The sequence below is a fragment of the Argentina anserina genome, chromosome 2, assembly GCF_933775445.1.
Source record: "Argentina anserina chromosome 2, drPotAnse1.1, whole genome shotgun sequence".
In the NCBI taxonomy this organism is placed as follows: domain Eukaryota; kingdom Viridiplantae; phylum Streptophyta; class Magnoliopsida; order Rosales; family Rosaceae; genus Argentina; species Argentina anserina.
This window is the reverse complement of record NC_065873.1, coordinates 1127637-1147467: the sequence shown is the minus strand read 5'-3', so window position 1 is coordinate 1147467 and position 19831 is coordinate 1127637. Positions and strand designations below refer to the sequence as shown.

At 37.6% G+C, this 19831-nt stretch overlaps 4 protein-coding genes across 5 annotated transcripts in view; 3 read left to right on the top strand and 1 right to left on the bottom strand.

Annotated features, from left to right (window-relative positions):
• The window catches only part of LOC126782026 (translocon-associated protein subunit alpha), a 213912-nt gene that overhangs the window by 123296 nt on the left and 70785 nt on the right, over positions 1 to 19831 (top strand). The gene's annotated exons all lie outside the window — the stretch shown is intronic.
• LOC126782293 (COBRA-like protein 1) lies at positions 8957 to 12018 on the top strand. Its single transcript, XM_050507513.1, has 6 exons — positions 8957 to 9050; positions 9144 to 9223; positions 9732 to 10185; positions 10361 to 10520; positions 10663 to 10919; positions 11526 to 12018. The coding sequence occupies exons 1-6, from the start codon at positions 8957 to 8959 to the stop codon at positions 11831 to 11833; spliced, it is 1353 nt and encodes a 450-aa protein (XP_050363470.1). The 3' UTR covers positions 11834 to 12018.
• LOC126782027 (5'-methylthioadenosine/S-adenosylhomocysteine nucleosidase) lies at positions 13215 to 16589 on the top strand. The gene is made up of 8 exons (XM_050507173.1): positions 13215 to 13369; positions 13452 to 13515; positions 13697 to 13788; positions 14372 to 14478; positions 14777 to 14851; positions 15399 to 15473; positions 15717 to 15809; positions 16209 to 16589. Exons 1-8 carry the CDS (start codon positions 13300 to 13302, stop codon positions 16404 to 16406), a joined length of 774 nt encoding a protein of 257 aa, XP_050363130.1. The 5' UTR covers positions 13215 to 13299; the 3' UTR covers positions 16407 to 16589.
• Positions 18054 to 18734, bottom strand: LOC126782289 (pathogenesis-related protein 1-like). Its single transcript, XM_050507508.1, has one exon. It carries the CDS (start codon positions 18732 to 18734, stop codon positions 18054 to 18056), a length of 681 nt encoding a protein of 226 aa, XP_050363465.1.

The window sequence follows — 19831 nt, the reverse complement described above, 5'->3', positions numbered from 1 at the left end:
GCCCATGTTATAGGGAGTTATAATCTGATTCTGGAAGGTGGTATCTAAAAGACGAGTTCATGATCCGACAATGTATGCTTCTATGTTACTGTGAGAATATATAAATTCATACACATGCATGATGAAGATAGCCTCAAAATACCCAAAAAAGGTGGAAACCCCGAAAGTCCATATATGTGAATGTGATGGAGTTTCTATATCATAGAAAAGTTGATCGAGCGCGCAGTTTCATTCTTTAGATTTTAACAAAATAGCAAGTGGGGAGAGAAGAGTGCTGAAAAGGTAAGATGATCATAGCATGAGACGATATATTACAAACTAGCCAGCTCAGCTAAGGTTAGGTTATAATTTGGGGAAGTTCATGACTTAATGTTACAACTGGATCACAAGATTTGGAATTTGGAAGTCGAAATGAGCTATTACCTCTGTTTTAAATATCCCGATATAGCCTTAATATATCCTTGATATATCTCCGATACTAGGAAAATAATATGATATCCTATATATCATTTTAAATTATCGGTCAACGGTAATTTCATAATCAAAATCTGATATATCGAGTTAACCTGATTTTGACCCGATATATCAGAACTTTTAAATTTTATTTCAAATAAAAATGTCATCATTTTACTTATACGAGGAAGAAAAAATGACTAAATCTAAAATTGAGACGTGATGCGCCTCAAATCAGTGAAAAAATTCATCTTATTCGAACGCAAAAACTTTATATTCATATTTAAAATGATTTTGATCGTCGATATCTTAATCAGAGAAGCTGAAAACATCATCAGGCAAAACCTTCAACTTCATATATGAAACCAAACCCCGGTCTATCTGCCTCAAATCCAACAAATTCTTATTTAGACACTTCTTTTTATTATTTGAAATAATTTATGTCTTTTATTTGGTATGATACGCCCCGAATCTTTTACCATTCCTTGCGATTATACTTTTACTTTTTACTCAAATCGAGAGTCGTACTAAGTGTAACGACTCTAAAAGTTGATTGTTTGATGCGTAAGTTTTACGAGAAAACTTCATTCATGAAAGTTGTATGGCTCGTTGTTACGAGTTCGTAGACATGCGGCACGCCCAAATCAGAGTTCGTATGAAAAAAGTTACGAATAAAAAAGGAACTAGTGCATTTTTGGGAAATAGTATAAATAGGGGATGAAAAGAGGAAAAATCATAAGATGAGAAATTTGAATTTGTGTGGCACTGTTCACCGGAAAACCCAGCCGGATCTTCTCTTCGTCTGATCTCCACTGTCTGGCCACTAATCGGCGTGCCACCGGTCTCGTTCACTGTGCCTCGTCGTTTTTCCATCGATCTTCCTCTTCGTCTTCCATCGATCTTTCTTGCCAACCACCATGCTCGGAGCTACAACGACTTGAAGGTTTGTCGTCGTCGGCACACCGCCTCCGACCACCCCGAAGCTCCAGATTACTCCCTTCCTCCTTATTTCCTTATTCTGGTTTCGATTCCAAGCATTTCAGAGTTCGAATTGAGCGGCAAGATCGAGTTTTATGATTTGGGAATTTGGTGTACTGTTCCAAGATGGAACAACGATTTTCGACCTCTTCCCCGCCGATTTGGGCTTCGACGCAGTTATGAAAGAAGTTTTTTTTTTGTGATCTATAACTTTCATGTTGGAGTCGAGTCATTTTGGAGTGGTTGGAGGAGATGGCACGTGGGATCCACGCGCAGCCACTGTGGTTGCACGTGCGGTGATTTTTGGAGCAATAGGTGACTCCATTAAGTAGCAATTGTCGATACGATCCTAACGACATATTATTTTCGATTTTGGATACCGGATAAGTGTTTGGAAATGATTCGTAATTTATGAATCTCGGTGGATTCGTGTATATTGATTTCGTAATGTTGTTCTGTGATTTAGGACAACGTATGGGTACTCCACTTAACGAGGGTCCTCACGCCGGGAGCTGCTATGAGTGGACCTTGTTTTTCAATATAAATGCATGCGGTTTTACTTACAAAATGATTGGTAGATTTCTTGTGTTGATAATAATGCTTGTTGTGTGATTGGCTTGATGGATGATTGTTATGATATTGGTTATGTGTGTCGGTTTCGATGATGCATTTGTGATTTGCTTACCGAAATGGATAGGAGGCTTGTGTTGTTAAAGTGAGTGTTGTAGACTTGTTGTGAATGTGAGAGCTTGTCATATCGGCATTTATTCTTGATCGTTGGCGGTTTGTTTTGAGTCCGAAGAGGGTGGTAGTCATATGATCTCGAGTGAGACTTGGGGTTGTCGTACAGGGTTTCTGTGGATGAGTGTTGGGTGATGGGTGATCATTCAGGTGGTGATTTCGGTTATTTCAGTTAGTCAGTTAGATGGTATCGGTGCAGAGTATGAGTTTGAGAAAAGTGTTGGATATGTTACCGAGTGGGACTCAAGATTGATTTATGAGAGATTGTATGAGATGTATATTGAATCTAGAAGAGAGGGGATGAACTAGCAGATTTATTGATTGTGCGGGGGCATACTATACGACTAGCGGGGCTAGTCCTTTATTGAAGCTGGAAGAGATATGGTTATATTTAGGCTGGAGCCGCTTGTGTTTGACTCATATTCGACTTATTTTTAGCATGTTCAGCTCGAACTCGTAAAGTTAAATTAGTCGAGTTTGAGCTCAATATTTAGCCGGACCATGAAAATGAGCCGAGCTTAAACAACAAGTATTCTGCTCGTTTAGCTCGCGAACTAGCTTGTCCTTGTTAAAAGTTCAACTCGTTTATTAATTACGTTTAACTTATTGACTTTTATATTAAATATAAAGTATAATTTTATATGAGAAATAATATTTAAATATAATATTAGTTCGAAAGAGCTAAAATGTTTTTTTTCTAAAATAATTAAGTTAAAGACTTTAAGGTCTATAATAAGTTGAATTTGTTATTTTTAGTTTATTACAAATAAAATGAGTTTTGTGAGATGTAATGACATTAGATTTTGAATTTTCTTTTAAATTTTTAAATTTATTTTCGTATAATTCAAAGCAGTTCAATTCAAGTTCGATCTCATCTAATAAAATTAACCGGCTCAACCCAGCTCGAGCTTTTTCAAGCCGAGCCGAGTTTGAACATAAAGTACAAAAATTAAATTTTGGCCTGGCTCAAGCTCGATCAAATAAAAATGAGCCAAACATGAACAACCTAGTATTCGGCTAGACTCGGCTCATTTACACCCCTAAGAAGAGAGGAGATGAACGAGCAGATTTATTGATTGCCTGGGGGGCATACTATATGACTACATGGGCTAGTCCTTTTTCTAGATTTGGAAGAGAGGGGATGAACCGGCAATGTTCTAATGATATGATATTGACTAGCAAGGTTAGTCCGTCTATGATATTATTATGACTAGTGGGGCTAGTCCTTTTTCTAGAACCGGAAGGGAGGGGATGAACCGGTAGTGTTCTGATGTTATTGGGAGAGTATTTCTAATTGTCCGGGGACATATTGCATGACGATGTTAGTATGACTAGCGGGGCTACTCCTTTTTCTAGAACCGGAAGAGAAATGATGAACCAACAGTGTTGCAAATGCTACTACGTCACTAGAAGAGAGATGATGTACTAGTTGACCACTGATATACATTCAAAGAGTGATGCACGTGCGATTCGTAGGGATATGTTGTGATCTCATATTTGTTTGTGAGTGGCGTAACAGGATTGTGTGTGAATTATTGGTGATGCTCTATTATCGAGTTGACTGCTTCTATATTTGAGATCAAGAGTGGTAATTTTTGGTTCTTGTTTGACCTCATATTTGCTTGTGTTCCTTGGAGAGAAATCCTTGGAAGAAATATTTAAATTACGTTTTTATAATCAGAAATCGCGTGCATTAGTATTTCGTAGTATAGAAAATTGGGGAAGTAATTATAATTGTTTACCTTATTTCGGTATTGATTTTTCGTCCATTCACTTTAACGGGTATGTGTTTTAAATTACTTTCCCTTATGCCCTTTGTTTTCAACCGCCCAATTTGCAGGAAAAGTTTGAGGAGGCCAATGGTACATGGAGTGAGGCATAATCATTCTTGCAGCTTCCGCCAGTTTAGTTGTAAGGATACAGTCTTGCTCTGATAAATTTGAGTTTGTTGTGGAGTTTGGTTTATGTGTTGGGAGCACGGATGTAACGACCCCAAAATTTCGAGCTTAAAAACTCAAAATTCTAAAGTCGTTAAACACCAAATAATCTCAAATAAATCGAAATCATTAAAGCGTAACAGCGGATCACATCTGAGTTTAAAATATAACTCAGTCAAGCCGATTATTACAAACCCAAATGATAGTTCAACATATAACAAATGGAATTGTATAATCCTCACAACAACCTCACAAATAAAATCACACCAAATCACACACACAATCCACGCTGGAACCTCACCACGACTGGATGCGATCGACTTCGAGTCTTCGGAGTCGTCACTCAATCACTACTACTCAGCACCTGCGGAAGTATCCCCTACACCATTGAAATTGGTGCACCGGGATTGCAACACAAACCCGGTAAGCTTTGCAGCTCGTATGAGTAAAATATTAAAATAACTCTTGTCTCGTAAAAGACACAACTCCACATCAACACAGTATAATGAAAATCATGAGAAAATGAGCAGCCCATCTGGTTACTCTAATACTTTCACAAAATGGTAACTAATGAGCGCTGGTACACATCCGTTACCCCTCACTTAGTATACCGCTGATGTTGGGTAACCACCCGCCACCCAACATCCAAAACAAGCTGAGTACCCATGAGCAGATAACCACCCGTTACCTCCATGCAGTACTATGGCAGACAGACTAGAGCTCTAACTGTATCGTAACCTTCGCCCGGCCAAAGGCTAGGTTCCGACTTGCCTCACATGTACAATAATCTCACATCATATTGTACCACACATCACGTCCGAAGACAAATCACAATATTTCACATTTTCCGTGATAAATCATGTACAATAATCACACATCATATTGTACGTTTTAAAACTTTCACGATATATCCACAATAAAAATCATAACAGTATATTATATAGCAAACTATATATATTCGTACTTATTTACCATTTATACAATATATACATAGTCCACTATATCCTATACATGTCATATTTCATAAACACCTAAAAATTACGTACGATAATCTCACATCATATCGTACCATTTAAATCACACACATGCACAATTTTTCTGTCACCGAAATGACTATTTTTAATGAATTAATAACAGTACGTAATTTAATGAACTATATATATATGTACTTATTACCATTATACTGTATATATGTAGTCCACCAAATTATATACATGTTGTAATTCATCTGATAAACACACTTGTAAAAATGTTGAATCACCACGAGGGTAGATTCGTAATTCAGTGAGATTTTACTCACCTTATCGACTCGAGCGTAAATCCTCAATTCCCGATGATAATTCCTTTCCTCGATTAATGATCACCTTAAAAGAATAAGAAAAGAATTTAGAATCGTTTCGTAAACCTTTAAATGCCATAACAGTATTAATTGGTTACTGTTCAGCAATTTTCGGTTTTACGAAATTACTGTTCACGGTTCACTATTCACGGTTACTGTGCAATACTCAATTAATACGTATTTCTGTACGTATAATTACTATATACGTATTTCTGTACGTATAAATACTATATACGTATTTCTGTACGTATAAATATTAAATACGTATTTCTGTACGTATAAATATTAAATACGTATTTCTGTACGTATAAATATTAATACGTATTTCTGTACGTATACGTACGATTTAAATGTAAATACAACTCAGTAAATAAAATTTACTAAATTACCCTTTTACAAATTACTTTTTACATTTACTGAAAGTAATTTATAATTACATTTACCGAAGGTAAAAATTTAATTACATTTACCGTAGTAAATAAAATTTACATTTACATTTACCGTTACACAGTAAATTACCAAAATACCCCTATTGGAAAACATTTTCACACCGCCGCAAGTGGCGGCGCGTGTGGTACACGCGCCACCTCCGGCGGGCCGCGCGTGGGGCCCATGCGCCGAGGCTAACCACGGCGCGTATCACGCCACCGCCGCCTCCAAAACCACCCTCTCTTCCTCCTCTACTTCCCCACGGTCTCCGACCACCCATAGCTTGCCCCCTACTCCCTCACGCGCCGCCTCTAGGCGGCGGTATCCCTCTCCTCCATCTACCTCCGAATCACAACAAAACCTCCCAAAATCAACACAACAACATCACAACCCATTCAATTTCACAACCCTTACCTCTATCACGCCGTGGAAGCACCGGAGAATCGCCGACGAGCTCGAAACAGTCGGTCTTGGCTCGGTGACGTGCAACGCGACTCCAAGACGGCGAGAGACAGTGCGTCGACCTCGGGGTCGACTGCTGGAGGCCGTGCGACGCTCGTAGTGCCGGCGGTGTGGCTCACGGACGCGGGGTGGCGGAGATCGGAGAGGGAGATCGATGGTTTCGGGAGAGAGTGTCGTGAGGGAGAGAGGGAGAGAGAGAGAGAAAGAGAGAGGGAGGCGGGCTGAATGGGAGAGAGAGAGAAAGGGTTTCTGATTATGGAAACCCTAATTCCATAATTATCTATTTATACTAGTTTCCAAATCGGAAACTAACTTCCGACGTTAATAACTTTTACCTCCGACGTCCGATTCGAACGCGTCACATATCCACGAACTCGTATCGACGAGCTCTACAACTTCCGTGAAGAAAGTTTTCACAACCGAGCGACGAAATAAAAGTCGATAAATTCGTTCGGAAACGTAACGTTTTCTTATTAAACGTTCTCGGAACGTTTCCGTTCCCGTTTCGTAACGTTTGCAAGTAATCATATTCGGTTTAAATCAAACTTCACAACTTAATAGAATTTGATTAAATCAAATATCGTTTAAAAACGAGGGTTATTACAACGGAGGCTCCAGGTGTTGAGGTGAATGTGTGATTATAAAAATATCATTTTTGTGCAGGAATGATTGACTACTTTCAAAGGAGACTATGTCGAAATTTTGGTGTACCTCCTTTGTTAGTGGTTCCCACACGACCTACTCTATAGGTTAATATTTGGGGCAGATTGTGTCATAGTATTTGGTTGTAGTAAAATTCATAAATATAATAAATTTAGTTAAAATAGTAAATCCGATACATTCTCGATATATCCCTAATACATCTTTTTACCACTTGACCGATACTGATAAGTAATATTTATACTATTGGCTATTACCATTTGGAGAGTGAGATGATTAATGTTGGCTCATATCAGACTGAGGTGGAGATTATTGGAAAGAAACTTATAATAAAGATATTTAGAAGAGGTCATCTTCGAGTCAATAAGACTAATTAAGGAATAGATCGAAATATCAAAGTTTATGGATATATGGGGTTGTTTAGATAGTATATCTTTGATACCCCACAAAATGCAATTAAACCCTATCTATTGTGTTCCAATTGACTCGAGTGAGGGAAACATCGATATTATTGTACTCATGTGTATGAGTGTATCTTCCATATATAATGTAAGGCTCGAGTAAGATGAACTAATTTTTCATATCAAATGGTTGAGATCGATAATCTAATTGTTGTTGGGTCACTTACACAGATGGTGCATAAATGAATTCTCACTTTCTCACTTTCTCACTTTCTCACTTTCTCTATTGTGCATTAATCATAGATTCCCGATTCATATTTCGGCAGGTCTGCTCCATCTTATGATTCCTATGTATAGGAAAACAAATCTCCCATGGGTCGGTTTTGGCAAAGATATAATAGCTATGAAGCACGGACACGTGCTATGGGCAGCGTATTGCGTGTCCGACACGGACACACGAACTGATTTTGAACACGGCTCGGACACACACCAACTCATATGAAAAATGAAAGTGATTATGGTGAGATTCGAACCTTCGTCATCCAAGGCACTCAAAAACTCTTCAACCATTCCAACAAATTCAGTTTTTGTTATATTTATGCACACTTTAATATATATAAGGAGAGCAACTCGTGATAAAAATAAGAATGCGTGTGGTGGGATTTGAACCTTGATTATCCAAGGTACTTATCAAGTCTTTAGTTGTTCTAACAAGTTATGTTTTCATCATTTTAATGCACATTTTGACATATATATACATCTAAAATTCTAAATATTTTCAAATTTATAAATTAATTTTTTTAATATATATATATATATATTAAAATAATATTTAATTAACTTGTCCACCACGTGTCCGTGTCCAAAACAATTTCTATATGACGTGTCTAAGTATCGAATCGTGTCCGTGTCTGTGCTACTTAGTATAATAGTATTCCAGTTCTTCTTATCGAAAGCCATGCTTAGATCAAAACGACACAGGTCTTGGCATTATACATGTTTCATTTCACAGTTACATGGAATATAAGAATCCCATGTTTATATAATTAAGCACACTTGTACTACAAGAGAATGACAATAGAGTGAATAGACCTACAAATATACCCCATATTCCTGAACAATCCTTTATCCATATTCCTGATCGATCATCAATTTCATAGTTTTAACAGGAACAGTTTTGAGTTTCTAGCTCCAATATGGTCAAATGCTTAAGTTTCAGACGTCCTTTTACACACTACATGAAATTCTCTAGCTTAAAAATGCCAAGAGGTGGCTGCCAAACCAGTCTGTTGCTACGCAGGAGTCGAATCTTCCGTCTCCTTCTCCAGTGACCAGGTCATTTGGATTTCTTTTTGCTCATATCCAGTTGATATTTCCAATGATTCTTGTTTGATTCATGCAACGAGAAGCGAGATTAGATTTGTCTGTACACTAATGTAGAATGTTTCTTGTTTTTAAAGGAAAATAAGTCTACAAGTTTGTCTCATATATATACAGTACTACATATAACAATCTGTTTAATCTATCCTGTACGTTGATCATTTCTGAAACGAAAAATGGCATTCATCAGCATCCACTCCAACCAGTCTAATTGTTTGTGGCCTTTCGCGCTAGTGTCAATAATAGTAGTTGCCATGGGAAGTTTATCAGGCATGAAACATCCTTGCTGATTCTTTAGCTTCATTGGGAGAGAGCAATTGCATGCTGATATTTAAACCTGATACTGCTTTCTTTGCTTTGCAGACTGCTATGATCCCTTGGATCCAAATGGAAATATTACAGTTACTTTCGACACTTATCAATGGGAAGATGATGGCTATTCGGTCAGTATACTGTCATTCTGCTCAAAACTGCATTCAACTTAGTTCAATTAGATCAACATAATAGACTACAAAAACTCGAAGATTTATTAGAAAATCTATGATTCATGACTGCCAAATTCTTAAGCATGGAACAGCAACCTGGAGGCTCATGCATAGGTGCAAGTAATTTGTTTCCTGTTCAAGATTCAGTTCTGCCTTGACTGAGTCCTCAAAAGTTTTCATTTCACTCCATTTATAATTTTTCTGCACAAGAGCCGAATATGCAGAACTTTGTACTAACTTAATACACATTGTCACACCTTTTTGGGATTCCACATTGTCAGAACAGCAACCCCATGAGGTCCGAGTCTAAAAAAATTATAAGCCATAATTTCTTCTTATCAAGTATGAAAAATCATGAAGGATTTAAGTATTGGTTTAAGCAATTGTCCAAAAATCAGCATTGTAAGAAATGGAAGTCTTCAACTACAAAAATCTCTGAAAATGGTGAAGACGTTAATATTTGCAGGCAAAGGTAACCATCCAAAATTTCTACCAATATCGTCATGTAGACCAACCTGGTTGGAAGCTGGGATGGATATGGGCACAGAATGAGATGATTTGGTCAATGAAGGGTGCATTTGCCACAAAACAAGGAAACTGCTCATCCTTCAAGTCAGATATGTTACACTCCTGCGTCAAAGATCCTGAAATACTTGATCTCATGCCAGATTCTTCCCCAGATCAAATGACAGATGGCTGCTGCCGTGGTGGCCTTCTTGATGCATGGGCTATCAATCCCTCCAAGTCTTTCTCTTCATTTCAACTTAAAGTTGGCAATTTGCAGGCAAATTCTTTTGGAACTGCACCTCTCAACCTTACTCTAATGGCACCAGGTCTTGGATACACTTGCGGACCACTTTTGGATGTCAATCCGACAGTCTCTTTGGATATTGGGGGTAAAAGACAAGTTCAAGTTTTCAGTAAGTATTTTAACCAACACAAAAAATGAATGCATAGCAGATACACACAGACAAATTCTATCTGTTCTGTAACTGACCTATAATGTTTTCAAACTATAAACACACTATATATTTTTGAAATAAGTAGCTACCTGATCAATGAATTCATATTGGTGATAGTGATACTGATTTTCAGGAACATGGAAAACTACATGCACCTATTCAAGTTTTATAGCTGCCAAAACACCAGTCTGTTGTGTTTCACTCTCTACATTTTACAATCCTACCATCACAGCATGCCCCTTATGTAGCTGTGGATGCAGATCAGCAGATATAACTACAGAAATATGCAAAAGGTACGCAAGAAATACGTTTAAACTGCACTAATCTGAATGAGCCTCGGCTTATCTGTTTATCTTGGTCCGGAGTATGCATTATGCAAATTTCAATTCAACTGTCCTCACTGTGGCCCTATCTCTCTCCACTTTGTTATAACAGAACCAGTTCCCCATTAACAAATGATGTTCAAAGTGATCCTGATGTGGTGAAATGCACTGATCATATGTGCCCTATAAGAGTCCATTGGCATATCATGAGCAACTATGTGGATCATTGGAGAGTAAAACTCACAGTTACTAACTATAACTATCATAAAAGCTTTTTGGACTGGAATTTACTGGTTCAGCATCCAGGTTTCAGCCAGAGGACAACAATATATAGTTTCAACAGTACAATGCTTCCTGATGGGTTTAGAGGTACTTCCCGGTCCACTCTTCTTTCAAAAGAGACTGGTACTTAGTGTTTAATAATTTTTTAAAAGTACATATAAGCAGTGCTAATTACATCAAATTGCTGAGTTCACATTTAGTAGAAAGCCATGTGTTACAAAAAAAAAAGGATGAAAATTTAGCCGTCAACAGTCGATCTACGTGTTGGCATGAATTAAATCAGTATTGATATACATTATTGATCGACATTAAAACATGGTTCAATTTTTTTCGATCCAATAGTTAGTGACAAGCTTCTCAGGATCCTCATTAACACACGAGTCATCAGAACCTCTAATACAAGTTCTACAAATTTGCCTACTAAGTAATTCGTTCGATTACTCATGAGTCTGTATGGATCATCCTTTAATTTCAATGTAAACTATAAAGGAGGAAGTTCTACAACACAGCTAGATTCTCAATATCAATCTCAAGTCTCCCAAATGGTATCATACCATGTTAGAAAGTTAGAAAAATAACAAAGTTGGGTTCTGATGCAATCTCTCAAACACATAACATGCAAGTTTAAGATGCCTTGATATAAAAGTGATGGAAAATATTACAGTTCCTCACCCTAGATGTGAACTTTTGCAGATGAAGTTGCCCTCTTTTGGGGCATACCCTACGTGAACGCCGAGCTGATTTCCACCACGGAGGACGAACTGGGTTCAGTCACAACAGAGATGCTTTTGAAGAAGGACATGGAGTCCTTCACATTCTCACATGGATGGGCTTTCCCTAGAAGATTATATTTCAATGGAGAGAGTTGCCAGATGCCCCTACCAGATAGTTTCCCAACTCTACCAAATGGTGCAGTCTTCATTTTTGCACAACCCCCACATTGTTTGTTCTTGCTTTTGACATATTTGACATCCCAGGCACTACTAGTTCCATGGCTTTGATAATGAACTACTCACAACTGCCACTAAGGCCTGGTTTGCTCTAGTGATTCCGAAATTTTTTTTGATAGTGGGTTTTCTTGATAACAAAATTCTTGAGTTTTCAAGTACATCTTTGCACATAATATTGTCTGTGAAATTGATTTTTTTTTTGGTCAAAATTGTGAAATTGATATTTGATCAGCCAAATGGTTGGCTTGTGTAACTATAAGCCTAAACTCTATGGGTGGTATAATTTGTTACTTTGACCATACAGGTTTCTTATGAATATGATTATCTCTTGTGAAAGTTTGTGTTCTTATTTTTATGTTAATTGTCTTTTAAAGAAATTCTTTCTCATGCAAGTCTATTTTGCTATGTTTTTTTTTTTAGGAAATAATTAATTTCTACTACTATAAAGCGAGGAAAAAAAGCACCATCAAATTACGAACTGACCCATTTGTTATCAGTTTCTCACAAACATACAGAAGGGTTGTAAAGTAAAGAGTAAAATAAATAAAATTAAGAGATAATTGTGGAAAAAACCTATATAATGGGTAGTGGGAAGTTATGATCAAAATTAACTTGTGTGAAAAATATTCACAGATAGATATTAGTATTTATATATTCGCATAGGTAACTCAATCACGTCGGTTTGAAATACACCAAAATATGTGATAAATGAAGATTTTAAGACAACCGCACTAGCTTTTTATTTAAAAAAAAAAGCTTGTGACAAAATAAATGTATAAGCATAGAATAAAAAACATATGGCCTTATTGTAACAGAAAAAAAAAATATGGCCTTATGTGATTTAGAGACGCTTCAAGATTCAGGAGAAACCATAGAGAATAAACATTAGTCTCTAAGCAAGTGATAACACTTCATTTTTTTTTTTAATATTGAGCACACAGTTGTTGTACGACAAGTATCACTTATTTACTGAGTTTGATGTCATTTGCTATTATAAAACCGAGATGTGTTGGACACAATGAACACTTGCCCACGACAACACGTAGAGATAAAGAGTAAAAACAAAACAAAACAAAAAACAAATTAGTGCTTAATCAGTTCCATAAGGAAACCAATTCGTCAATGCTCCAACAGCCGGACCTCATCATCCCCTAGTAGCTTCCATCATGAACCATGCCACCTCCTTGTCTCCATCAGTCAATCATGAACCCAAAAAATAATCTTAGCAAGTTCTAGCTTTTCATAAATTAAAACTCAAAAATTAAAAAACAAAAACAAAAACCCAAATAAAAATATGAAAACCATGGAGAAATGAAACACGTGGAGTCCACAGAGGGGTTCGAACCTTGGATCATTCACCCACTCCCATTCGTCCTTCTTCATTTTCCAAACCAGAGTCTCTCAGCCGTAAACGGAAGTCTCTCTCTCTCTCTCTCTCTCTCTCTCTCTCTCCGATTTCAAAACCCTCCCCCCATTGATTCCGCTTCGCCCCCAAACTCCACACTTAGCCAGCTGCTATGGCTCCGGAGGACGCCATGGTCGCCGGAGCTGAGAAGCGCCCCGTCTCCTCCGTCCTCCTCGTCATCGGTAAAGTTTTCGATTCCCAATTTTACTTCTTCCGGTGTTTGTTTTTACCTGAAGGTAGTAATTTCTGGCGGTAGAATTACAGCTATGCAGACGGAGGCGCTTCCGGTGGTGCAGAAGTTGAGTCTCACTGAGGTAGCTGACTCCGGGTGAGTACCTCTTTTTTTACTGATCGTAACTGTTAGTCATGTTTTTTACTGGGCAATTTCACAATGACATGTTGAGATTTGTATGCGGCTTTTTTTTTTACTTTTTACTGTGTTTGATTGCTTGACTGTAGTTTTGATATGTTATGCGGCTTTGTACTTTTTTTACTGTGTTTGATTGCAGGTTTCCGAAGGGAGTTCCGTGGGTTCGGTATCATGGATTTTACAAAGATCTTGAAATTAATCTAGTGTGGCCTGGGAAGGATCAAACGTTGGGTGAGTTTTTTTTTTTTGTGCACATTTTTGGATTTTGGATTGTTTTCGTGCACATAGTGATATATATGACTTGTAGAAACCATGGCTTTGTGTTGTCTGAATGAAACCTTATGTGCCTTACCTATGAGCTTCAATGACAATTGATCATGGGGAGGCCAAACATGGTTAACTGACTTAAATGTCTTGAGTGGACTTTGTGAAGATAGAACTTGGAGGGTGTTATGTCTTTGAACATAAGAATTCTATAATGTTACGGATTGTTACCTCATGAATTAACAATTGACCTCACTGTTCATACCAAACTGGAACTAACTTAGCTACCTCTAGTATCATATGTGAGTTTATAGATAATGTATGCGAGTCCATTCACAGTCGCTTGTCATCTTGGAGTCAGTTTATTGGAATCATGATGTAAAGCCATGCGTTTTTTCCCTGAAGCTAGACCAGCTCATTTCTTGGAAATGTAGACATTCTGTCAATATATTCGTATGTTATGTTCCTTAGTTGGTGACATACTTTAATCACTAAAAAAGAAGGTAATTTTAGTTTATGTGGTGTCGCTAATCCTCGAATATTCTTTCAGGGGTTGATTCAGTAGGCACGGTTCCTGCATCCCTTGTTACCTATGCTGCTATTCAAGCATTACAGCCAGACCTAATTATCAATGCAGGGACTGCTGGTGGCTTTAAGGTATTTTATTTTCATATCAACTTTGTTCATCAACTTATAGAAATTTATTTCTGCTTTCATTTCGCCCTTCAATTTATTGAGATATTAATTGATTGTGTTATAAAATAAGGGTGGATGTTGTCTCTTACAATAGACCACCTTAAATTTTCAGAATTAAATTAGAACATTGTTGGTAACATGATCTGAATGAATTATACGACTGCATTGATGGATCACTGCTTTTGTCTTGTGCTAGTTTTTAAAACCGTTTTTTCATGTACCAAATTATTACCTGTGATTAACTAATGGATGCTTTCAGGAGAAAGGAGCCTGCATTGGTGATGTGTATCTCGCAACTGATGTTGCTTACCATGATAGAAGGATACCTATTCCTGTGAGTACTCCTCAGTTTTCCATTTCTGTTATTTTCAAGCTTGGTTAAGATAGCAAATGATAAAGATATGTTTGTCCAAAATATAGATGCCTGGATAAGTTTAACAGAGACAGAAAGGCACATCAAACCTCTTGAATTTTCAGGATAGTCAATTGTACTGTGTTCATGATTGGATAATTGAAATGATTTTTTACAATATTCTGTGATGACATCCAATTGTTTTTAACAAATATAATTCAGTACAGGCCCAAAAACTTGACATATTTCTCCTGTGCATGTAGTTCTTTAATTGTCAATACCATGAAGGCAGACCTGATGGCAAAATTCTTCTGTAACCTAGAATAATTGAAAACGTCAAATTGGCGTTGAATGGGTAAAACTGTCGTACCCCTACTATCATATGTTGTTGATCTCACTATAAGCCCTACAAACTGCAGTAGTTTCTACGAAGACTGTTTAGAATAAAAAGAAGATGCATCAAATATTCCAATTGTATAGCCTGTGTAAATTTCCACTCAATTTGGTCCACCTTGTATGTTTGTCACAGGTTTTTGATCTATATGGAGTTGGCTGTCGACTGGCCTGCTCAACACCAAGTCTTCAAAAGGAACTTGACCTCAAGGTAACTAATAACTACCTTACTGAAACTGGTACAACAAGGTACTTCAATTATAAACTTTTCTTGGATTGGTATAGCTTCAAATGATTTAAAATATTGTCAGCTTAAACACATGATTTCCCAGACTCCCACATGGTAAACCAATACCCACAAGGATACAAGGATCTTTTGTTTTTATTTTCATTTTTTTGTTTAGTAGCATCACAAAGAATAAAAATGTCACTCACAACTGTTCGCATGCTCTAGGTTGGCAAGCTGTCTACTGGGAACTCTTTGGATATGTCTCCACAGGATGAATCATCAATCATTGCAAATGATGCTACAGTTAAAGACATGGAGGTGACAATGCAAATAAACCTTACCTTAGAATTTGATGAGGGTTTCCCCTCTTTCGTGCAGATAATATCAACCCCTAAAGAGAAAATAAAAGATATTATTAGATAGATGCATAGCGATATATATAGAAGCGTAGGGAGGTGAGTGGAGAGATGCTTTAGTTCTGTCAATCAATGAAAGAGAAAACCTATTATGAAAGAGAAGTACCATGATCTGTTGCCATTCTCGTTGAAAATGCCTGCACAATTCGATAATATCAATGTTTTTCATCAGTCTTGCAAATGAGGTTTCCTTCTTGACCATGTGCATAACCACTTACAAAGCAGTGCTCTTTTTCCTGTTCATCATTTTACTTTGAATTAAATCATATTTTCTTACATGTTCTGGGTTTCACTGTTTCAGGGTGCAGCTGTTGCCTACGTGGCAGATCTACTGAAAGTCCCAGCAATATTTGTTAAAGCTGTGACTGATATAATCGATGGTGAAAAACCAAGTGCAGAAGAATTCATGCAAAACTTGATTGCAGTAACTGCTGCACTTGAGCAGGGGATCACCAAAGTTATTGATTTTATTAATGGAAAGTGCCTCTGTGATCTTTGAATCATTGATTCACACTTATGCGTTGTGTACTGAAAACTGCCCCTTGCACGTCAAGTTCACTAGTTAGATCTGCAGTTTCTGAAGGGTTATTGTTATATTCCAAATTGCAGTAGCAAAGGTTCATAGTTTCTGTAAACTTTCTGTAAAATATATAATGGTAAGTTTATTACTAGTTTGCTTTCACTCTCTTGTAGCCTTGACTTCCTTCGGTAACCGTCTATTAGGTCCTTAGAAGCAAATAACAAGTTAATTGTTTTATGAGTTGCACAGATTCCGAGTTGTTTATCTGAGCTAACACTGTGGGTGGCAATTGTTTGCGATGCACACGAATAGCAGGACATAAAGGGTAGAGGATTCTACATGGTAAGCCATGGCATGAGATCTTGCACTCATATGGCACATGGTGGAGCAATTAACCACCAACTGGTCCGCCTGACCTCTTGTGCAAGTTTTCTTGGTTGGTCTCTGTCAAAGTTTCAGGCTTTCAGCTATGGAACTTCATGTTTTTAGTTTTACATGCCGGTGGATAGTTCGTAGTTTTGGGATCCAAAAATGAGTGTTGCAGATCTTCGTCTTACAGTCTCACTCATTTTCTACCTTCGCCAGTTTCTGCTTAAACCAAACCTTTACAAAAAAAAAAAAAAAGTTTCTGCTAAAACATTTTGTTCTTCGAAGTTCTAATTGAAGCATCAAGATTCAAGAATCTCCAACTTGACTTGAGCGTCGGGAGTAACTTCAAGTTATATTTCTGGCTTAGTATATTTTAGGGGAAGGATTGTAATCGAGTGATCAAGGATCAATGATGACAGTTTTTTTCAAGCTCAGCTTGGTGCATATATAGGAGGGTCGGAGGGATTAACAGTTTAACACCTTTAGCTAAACATGAACACAGGCTTTAAGCCATGATCGAGTAAATTGTTAATGAATAGATAATCATGAGAACAACCCCCAGAGCATACCCTGATCATGACAAGGTCAAATAAGGTAGTTCCACTTTACTCCATTTACAGAGTAGAAGAACATTACACAACAAAATGTAATAAAAGTCTCATCCAAGGGGGTTGGAGGGATGAGCCGATGAGGGAAACCTCCCCTAATTAAGTAAATTTAGGCCTCTTCCGTGAGCTGGAGATGTCATCTGGGATCACTGCTAGATGAGTTCGGCTGGAGATTTTATACACACACAAGTGAGACAACTACACGAGTTGAAAGTTAATGTGTTGCTGACTCGCTGTGCGGAATATTATGGTCGAACCCATAAACGTTCCGACAACTAGGGAACTAAGGAAAAAGAAAATTATTAAGCCCCATATGGCAGATTATCGTCCAGATTCTTGCAAATTAAGCTACGGTGGAGGAGGATCACCTTGCCTAACACTTCAAATATAAGAGAAGTATCTAACAAATAATTAGTCGTACTTAATTGTAGTATTGAGTTTGGATGCCCTAGCTTTACCTACATACATGGAAGCTAGGAAAGAAGCAGAGGTCACAAAGCTCATGGTTATTGTAAAGAGAGAGAGCCCTAGAATTTACGATCGAAAAAAGGCATCTGTCATGATACACATCTCTTAGTAGATACTTCTCAATAACACACCATATATATATATATATATATATATATATATATATATATATTTTTTTTTTTTAATATGGACGCTCGTCCTGATAGTTGCCAGGAGGATCATAACTACAAATTACAAACACCCACCCATTTTTACACTTGACACTAGCACAACCAAGATGAATAGAATTGCGCCAAACCACTTGCGTATAATGCCCACATTCATCATTAACACATTTGTTAGAAGCGTAATCATAGTTAGTCTTCTCAGTCACCCAAAACTTGACAGCTTGTGCACCCGTCATTTCACCATAACCTTCAGCCAAGTTCTCACCATAGGGTCCTTCAGAATGCACCATTTCACAGGTCTCTATTTTCGACTCAGCATACTTTTGTGCGTACACTGCAACTGTGTCGTTCCATGTGATCGGACCAACACCAACCTCGGCTCGAGCTTTGTTGTGTTCATCAATGAAGTCTTGGTGGGGATTGTTGGGCGCTGGCACCTGAACGGGAACTTTGTTGTGTTCATTAGTCATTTCCTGCTGGGGCTTGTCTTGGTTGGGATGGTCGGGAGTCGGTACCTTTCCGGGAACTTTGTTGCGTTCATTAGCCAGGTCTTGTGGGGGCTTGTCTTGGTGGGGATGGTCACGGTGGGAATGGCCATGGTGAGGATTGTGACCTTTCTTTCTAGCTTCAGAGAGATGAGAACTATAGATCACTAGTAAGGTGCACACGCAGAACAATACCTTGTTAAATCCCATGATTTCCGTCTATCAAGTAGTGTGTAATGGAGCATGAGATTGTGCATTTTAATAAAGGGTTATGGCAGTTGTTTTCTAACAACTACAAAGAAAGAAATGTGGTCATCCTTTGATTTAGTTCAACAGAAGAAACAAATCCCTGAATAAGAGATATTTTTCCTTCTAATTCGCGTTCATTATATTTATCCCCCGATTTTCTCTGTTCTTTCTATAACTGGCTGCAATCTCACTTAGAATGTTGACTGTTGAGTGGCCTAAACACTAGATGTCTAGATTTGACATGATTAACGTACTGTTTTCAACTTAAAGTCAATGAATAAGGTAGATGAAAACTAGAGAAAGATAAAGCTCAATCGCCTTGCGGCGGCGACAGCCACGGTGAGGAGGAGGATTTGAGGAACGTTATCTCTTGTTTCTCTTCTGAGCTCGCTTGTTCTTGTTTTGGCAGTATTTACTGATTTTACTCTATCTCAACTTCCATTGTTTGAATTATTTGGGAGTGATCTCAAGAAAATTAAACCCTAACCCTAATTTCTACACTGACGTCTTGGATTCAGAATTTCAGATATATAGTTTGATAATCTGCAATAGTTGCTATAGGTTCTCATTTAGTTGGAATTTAAAATTCAATCCTACTGTTTGTGGTACTTTTTCGAGTTGAACTCTGTGATCACTGATCATAGTCCCAGGCTATATAATCAATATCAATTAGTCTCAGAAGATTTAACAAATGGAAACCCAGTTTATGATTGGTACGTTTATGAAGCAAAAGCCAGTTATACAAACAAGGCGGAGCCAGAGATCGAGGAAGAGACTAAATGTTTCGAGTTTCTGCTGCTTATTAGCTAGATTTATGTTTAATTTTGTTTTCATTGCTACCGATCTTGTTATTTATTTCTGTTTCTTATGTCGATATACTGACGCAGGCAGAAGAAGCTAGACGCAGGGTGGGCTGCAAACGCCATCTATTGGTGGAGAATCGAAGCATTTTGCATTCGTTATAGCAGTTGAAAGGCCTATATGGACTCGACAAGCTATTGAGGCTATGAAGTCGAGGAAGGCGAAAATGGCTGAACAGGTTGAAGATAAGTGAAAGT